Raw genomic sequence first — 6,610 nt, 5'->3', positions numbered from 1 at the left:
CAATTGCCAACAACAGATGAAAAAAAAAAAAAATGAATAAAAATTTCCTCAAAAGGATCGTGATTTAAAAAGTATTTTTTAACAACACAGACACGCATTATGTAATCGACTACTTTTGGATTACATTTAGATTATGTTAACCCTTATATTGTGTTTTGTACTGATGTATGATAATACTACTTTGACAGATACAAGGAGGAAAGCATACTTTTTTAAAGTTATAGTCATATAAGTTATGCGTTCTCAGACGTCACTGTGGCACAGCGGGTAGCTCACCTCCCAGCAAGAAGGTCGCTGGTTCGAGCCTTAGCTGGGTCAGATGGCATTTCTGTGTGGAGTTTGCATGTTCTCCTGGTGTTGGCGTGGGTTTCCTCTGCGTGCTCCAGTTTCCCTCACAAATCCAAAGACATGTGGTATAGGCAGGGGTGAAGTGGACATTTTAAGTGGGGGGACAGCTGCTGTATGAAATCCAAAAGATTAGTTTATATTATTATTCATGATTAAAATTTAATGAGGACATTATAAATGTCATAAATATTTTTCAGATCCTTTTTTTCAGAAGAACAAACTAAATTTGTCATATCTTCTTCTTCAAAGTGTCAACATTCTGTCAAATATTAAAGTGTCATTAATATTTATATACATTTAATGACATTCAAATGACAAATTAAATTTGTACCACTTGTAGTTGAGGTCCAGAAAAATATTAATGACAGTTAGACAAATCACAACACAAATATAATGGCCACATGACATTTGTGTTTATGACATGTTATGTTGTATTGATAATGTCAAGTTGTCATGACAAAGGGAGGTTATGTTGCATTTGCTCATGTCAGTTTGCTAAAATAACACCTAACGGAGTTGTCATAAGTATCCATAACACGTATGCCATAGAGCAGGGGTGCCCAAACTCCCTGGATGGCCGTTGTCCTGCAGTTTAGTTCCAACCCCAATTAAACACACCTGAACAAGCTCTTACTAGTTATATTAGAAACTTCCAGGCGAGTCAGTTGAAGGAGGTTGGAGCTAAACTAAGCAGGACATCAGCCATCCAGGACCAAGTTTGGGCACCCCTGCCATAGAGAGATCCTCATCTCTGATGTACATCTGACAAATCTGCAGAATAAGGATGTAGTCATGTGAATATTTAAACATGAACAATTCTTAAGGCAAAATTGAGTCCAATCTTGTACTGAGGCTCAAAAAATTAAGTAATGTTCAAATTATGGGACGACATGGTCGCTCAGTGGTTAGCACTGTCACCTTACAGTTAGAAGGTCACTGGTTCAAGTCCCGGCATGGTCAATTGGCATTTGTGTGTGGATTTTGCACGTTCTCCCCATGTTCGCTTGGGTTTCCTCTACAGTCCAAAGACGTGGTATTTGTGAATTGAATAAACTAAATTGGCTGTAGTGTGTGTGAGTGAATGAGAGTGTGTGTGAGAAAGTTTCCCAGTGTTGGGTTGTGAAGGGCAACCGCTGTGTAAAACACATGCTGGATAAGTCGTTGGTTCAATCTGCTCTGGCGAACACTGATGAATAAAGAGACTAAGCTGAAGGAAAATGAATGAATGAAAGTCCAAATGACTTGTTTACAGGGTTCATACACATTTTTACTACAAAAATTCCAAGACTTTTTTTAGGACTTGAGTCAATCATGACCTAATGTTTCATGTAATGTCTATGTGTACGTGGTAAATCATAGGAAAAACAATGAACGTTTAAATTTATTACAGCATGTCATAAAACACGCAACAATCTCTTTAGTTACCATGTTTTTGGCCAAGAAAAGTAGTAAAAACAACTAACCTCCATTCCAGTATTCAGATATTTGTCAAACTAATTTTAGATGATGGTAATAGTTTGTTAAACTAGTAAAAGTAGGTAAAACTACTTCTATTGTAAAGCCACTGTAGCTCCATAGACTTCCACTCATATGTATTCGAATGCAGCAGACGAGAAACGCAAGCACGTGCGACAAGTTTCGCATTTCACTGCATTCGAAAGTTCAAGCCTGGTGAATTCTTATCTGCGAAATTTCACCACTTGATTGCGTTAGACCAATAGAAGATCATTTAAAATAAGAAGTTTAAAATATGGAGCAATCGCTCCCTTTTATTAACGTCTAGTCATATTGTTTAGTTTTTTACGAATGCTTACCCACTAAAATTAAACTTTACCCACAACTACTGTAGCAAAACCTTACACCCAAGGAGCAAAACACAATTACAGAATTGTAAGCGCATACAGTAGTCAGCTTCACACTTTTTGCAAAACAAACTACTCCGTTGTTTTGTCGCGCTTCACTCTCGCTTTTGTCAGTTTCTGACAGGATCGGGTTTCAAAAGCACGTCAATAATCAAGTGCACGTTATTATCATCAGCTCAAGAAGTTTGTTATTTCAGATATCCGCTTGTTAAGTGTGACGTCACGCGAAGCGGCTTCCGGGTCCAAGCGCTTTATTCAACTGAATGGGGAGACTCATGAAATGGTAATAATAAACGTTTGCAAAGCGATTTAATGCTTTCGAAAATCACGATCGCAGTATATATGTCCATGCCTAATATCCAATAGCCAGAAAGTGATAAATTTTTTAAATAATTGTTACATTTTTGGTATTTGTTATGCAGCAAGCCCAGAGATTGTTGTGTACACGAAGATTTTATATAAATTAATGTGTGATGGGAATAAAACATGATCATAAACGAATGATTTCTCCACTCAAATGAATGGCGGCTTGGACCCGGAAACAGTATTACATACATCACAAACACATCACCATTTAACAAGCGGATAGACATGCATGCGAGTGCAAGAAAGAAAGCGAATCCGCTCATGCTTCAGACTGGCTCGCAAAAAACGAAGGCGCACAGGGTAGATTTGCTCCTCTTTTTTTGGCTTTGTGGTTGTTCATCAAGACGACGACAAGGTTTGTTTGAGCCCTGTTGATCATGGCTCGTTATTATATGTATATATAATTACACTGTAAAAGATCTCTCAGCTGTGTATTTTAAACATGGCGGCTCTTTGGTTTTCATTCTGGCTTGTCACATAAGCGAATGACGTATATTTGTAAACCAATAGGGTTGAGCTGAGTGTCCAGCTCCGCCTTTTGGTACCCTTACTCGGGTTTGGTACCCTTTCGAAAGGGTGCCGAAAAAGGGGTATGGTTCGGAACCGAACCCTAACGTACCACTCAGTGGAAACGGGCCACAATACCACTCCTTTTGAAAGCGCCATATCACAGAATTTCGTAAGCCGAGCTTTAGTGTGACCACAGCTTAAGGGTGCTTTCACACCTGTGAATCGATTCAGTTGTTTCGAAACAGAGATTACAATTGTTACATTGTTGCTCTTTGCTCTTGGAGCGGTTCGCTTTCACACTGCAAAGTTTCTAATCGGAACAAAGAGCTAAAACAAGTCACGTGCGAGTAAACTCTCCTCACATTGGTCAGAGTGTCAGGGTTTATTTTGCAGCGTCCCGCTCAGCTGTCAGGAGAGGTGGTGGTTTGATGGTAATTGACAGGGTGCGCGCGCTACGTGTCTGAGGAGAGATGCGGTGGGGAGGGGTAAGAAAGATGCGCGACGATGCCTATTTGAGGACCGGGAGGGAGACGTGAGATTACCGGGAGATCATCACTCGTTTGCGGGCATCCGGAGACTCGCGAAACTTCCGGCGTTACTCACAATTCTCTCTTCATATAGCCGTAAGCCTTATACATATCCATAAAACACTGTGATATAACCGTGCTCGGATCGGATTGCTTTCTCACTGCAATCAAACCGCTCCAGGGTTCGTTTCAATCGAGCCGAGACCACCTCATTCAAGCGATCTCGGAGCGATTACTTTGGCGCGGAACAGAGCGCGATTGCCCTGTTTACATATGCCAAACGAACCGCGCTAACTGGGCAAACGAGATACGTTCCGAAACAAAAGTGTAGGTGTGAAAGCACCTTTAGTCACTTTGGACAAAAACGTCTGCTAAATGACTAAATGTAATTTCCATGACTTTTCCAAAACCTTGTGGGTTTTTCTGTTTTTCCAAAACCTTTCCTGGAAAATGCCATGTCAAGATTCCATGACCTTTTCCAGGTTTTCCTGCATTTAAAATGAAGAAAAGCAACACAATTCTAGAGATTTTCTTCTGTAGTTTATCTGAAATAAAGCACACAAGAGCAAACATCATGTCAATAATGTTCTTTAATGTCAATATGTACATCACCTGAAAGAAAAATAAAATCTTAAAAATAAGTGAAATAAATACAATATGATACAATTTCCACAATGTCTTTAAAAAGTTTTATGGAATCATTTTTTTCCCGCCCTCCATCCAGAGCAGAGAGAGAGAGAGAGAGAGATGTGATTTCATGGATTCAGTCTCATCTACATTCATTCACCTCATTCGATTTTATAAATATAGATTTATTTCTTCACCCTTTGCTCGTGTACCTCCCATTCAACAAAAGGCAAAGAGCGGTCTGAGACAGGAACAGATGGAGGGAGAGGAAACGTCTCGCAGAAGCAACGACCTGCCAAGCCTCAGTGCAAATGTGCTCAAGGTTCCACACAAACATGATGAATGACTTTATATATACACATCAAGCTAAAGAAACGCGTAACACTGAGTGCTTCTGAGGTAATGCCATGTGGTTCGCAACACTAACAGGACAACAAGTGGATAAACAGCTGAGAAACGTGCAAGTCATCGATCCAAGCCTGTTTTTAGGACAAGTAACAGTTCTCTAGACACCTAGACATCGTTTCAACAGTAATGTATTCAGAAGTCGTGGAGGATTTACAGAACCGCAGTGAGAAACGGGCTTGATTCTTGCGTTGGATTGTCCTAAAAACAGGCTACCAGCAAACTAGACGACCTCAACGAGATTTGGGTTTCCACCAGGTGCAGAGGGGGAAAGGACATTCCAACATTCGGCTAATGTGTGAAACACTTCAGACACGATGGAAAGATGGAGCTGGTGTTTTTTTTCACTCTACCGGAGAGAAACAGAAGGGCTTTCATGCATTTCCTTTGAAATGCCTGCACTCCCTGAAGCGTCACGTACAAGAACTGGAGAAAATGCCACTGTTTGAGACGTCAGGCTCTTCACGACATGTCTGTAGATGTCAGCTTCTTCATGTTCCTGCGCTGAGCTAGACTGGAGGCAGCTACGGGTTCCAGAACCGGCTTACACGTCTTGTGGTTCAGTGCAGAGTATGTAGCGGCCATCGCTCCCTATGAGACACAGATATAGTTCAAGTCACAATGATAAGCCCTCCAGTGAAATCTTTTCTTTTTCAAATATTTCACAAATGATGTTTAACAGAGCAAGGAATTTCTCATAGTATTTCCTATAATATTTTTTTCTTCTGTAAAATTCTTATTTGCTTCATTTCAGCAAGAATAAAATCAGTTTTAAATTTTTTAAAAAACATTTAAGGTCAATATTATTAGCCCCCTTAAGCAATATTTATTTTCAATTAGAATTTTTCGACAATCGTTATACAATGATTTGCCTAGCCTAGTTAAGCCTTTAAAATGTCACTTTAAGCGGAATACCAGTATCTTCAAAATGATCTGGCAAAGTAGTATGTACTGTCATCTAGGGATGCAAAGGTTCTTAGCAAAAAAATGTATCGTGCTGTTGTTCTCCCATGGTTCGGTGCGCTCTGTGATCCGCGGTTCAGAATATACATTATTAACAATTGTTTGTTAATAAAACAACTGCAACAAAGCAGTTCTGCCTTTGTACGCTTACGATTACTTTTCCCATCCATTGCACGCGAAGACCCATCCAATCACCTCTTAGTATGTAAATCTGTTGTTGACATCACGTTTCCTTACATGTCGGTAGGGATGCAACGATTATAGATTTTGGTTGTACGATTATACTCTTGAGAAATAATCACGGTTATCACGATTATTATGCATTCATTAATTTCTAAACACCACTAGTTTAGAAAATGACATGAAAACTCCTTATATTTTCAAGTGTTATTTATTGCTGCTCAGTAACCAATTAATAAAGCACAAAATAATATTGAAAACAAACATTAGACACAATAACACAATTTTTACACTGTAAATAAATGATAGAACAATGAATAAATAAAATAAAAAAAAAATAATATTTGTCAAATGCAACGCTTGAAATTAACTTAAAAAAAATTAGGAGCTCCCACCAAAAAAGAATGAGCACCACTGCAAATTGTATATTACAGATTTACTGTATAGTGGTGTTTAGAAATGAAGGAACGCATAATAATCGTGATAACCATGATTATTTCTCAGAGTATAACTGTACAACTAAAATCTATAATTGTTGTATCCCTACCCACATGTAAGGAAACATGGTGTCAACAACAGATTTACATACTAAGAGGTGATTGGACGGGTCTTTGTGTGTGCAATGGATGGCAAAGGTAATTGTAAGCGTACAAAGGCAGAACTGCTTTGTTGCAGAAGACACACTTTAGGAGCTTCCACCAAAAAAGATTGAGCACCACTGCAAATTGTATATTACAGATGTATTATATTTTAAAACAACATCAATCAGAACCAACAAAAATCAGAAACAACTAACTACTTCTGTTATCACTTGTTGATATT

The 6,610-nt window shown here is 38.9% G+C and overlaps 1 protein-coding gene across 12 annotated transcripts in view; it reads right to left on the bottom strand.

The window, feature by feature from the left end:
• Nucleotides 1-4,185: 4,185 nt before the first annotated feature.
• Nucleotides 4,186-6,610, bottom strand: part of rps6kal (ribosomal protein S6 kinase a, like) — a 62,420-nt gene continuing 59,995 nt past the window's right edge. For all 12 annotated transcript variants that reach the window (XM_073921222.1, XM_073921231.1, XM_073921229.1 and 9 more), the window contains 1 exon segment: nucleotides 4,186-5,236. In XM_073921222.1, coding sequence (XP_073777323.1) covers nucleotides 5,108-5,236 — 129 coding nt within the window. In that variant the 3' untranslated portion in view covers nucleotides 4,186-5,107.

The sequence above is a fragment of the Danio rerio genome, chromosome 14, assembly GCF_049306965.1.
Source record: "Danio rerio strain Tuebingen ecotype United States chromosome 14, GRCz12tu, whole genome shotgun sequence".
Classification (NCBI taxonomy): domain Eukaryota; kingdom Metazoa; phylum Chordata; class Actinopteri; order Cypriniformes; family Danionidae; genus Danio; species Danio rerio.
This window is presented reverse-complemented; position numbering and strand designations above follow the sequence as displayed.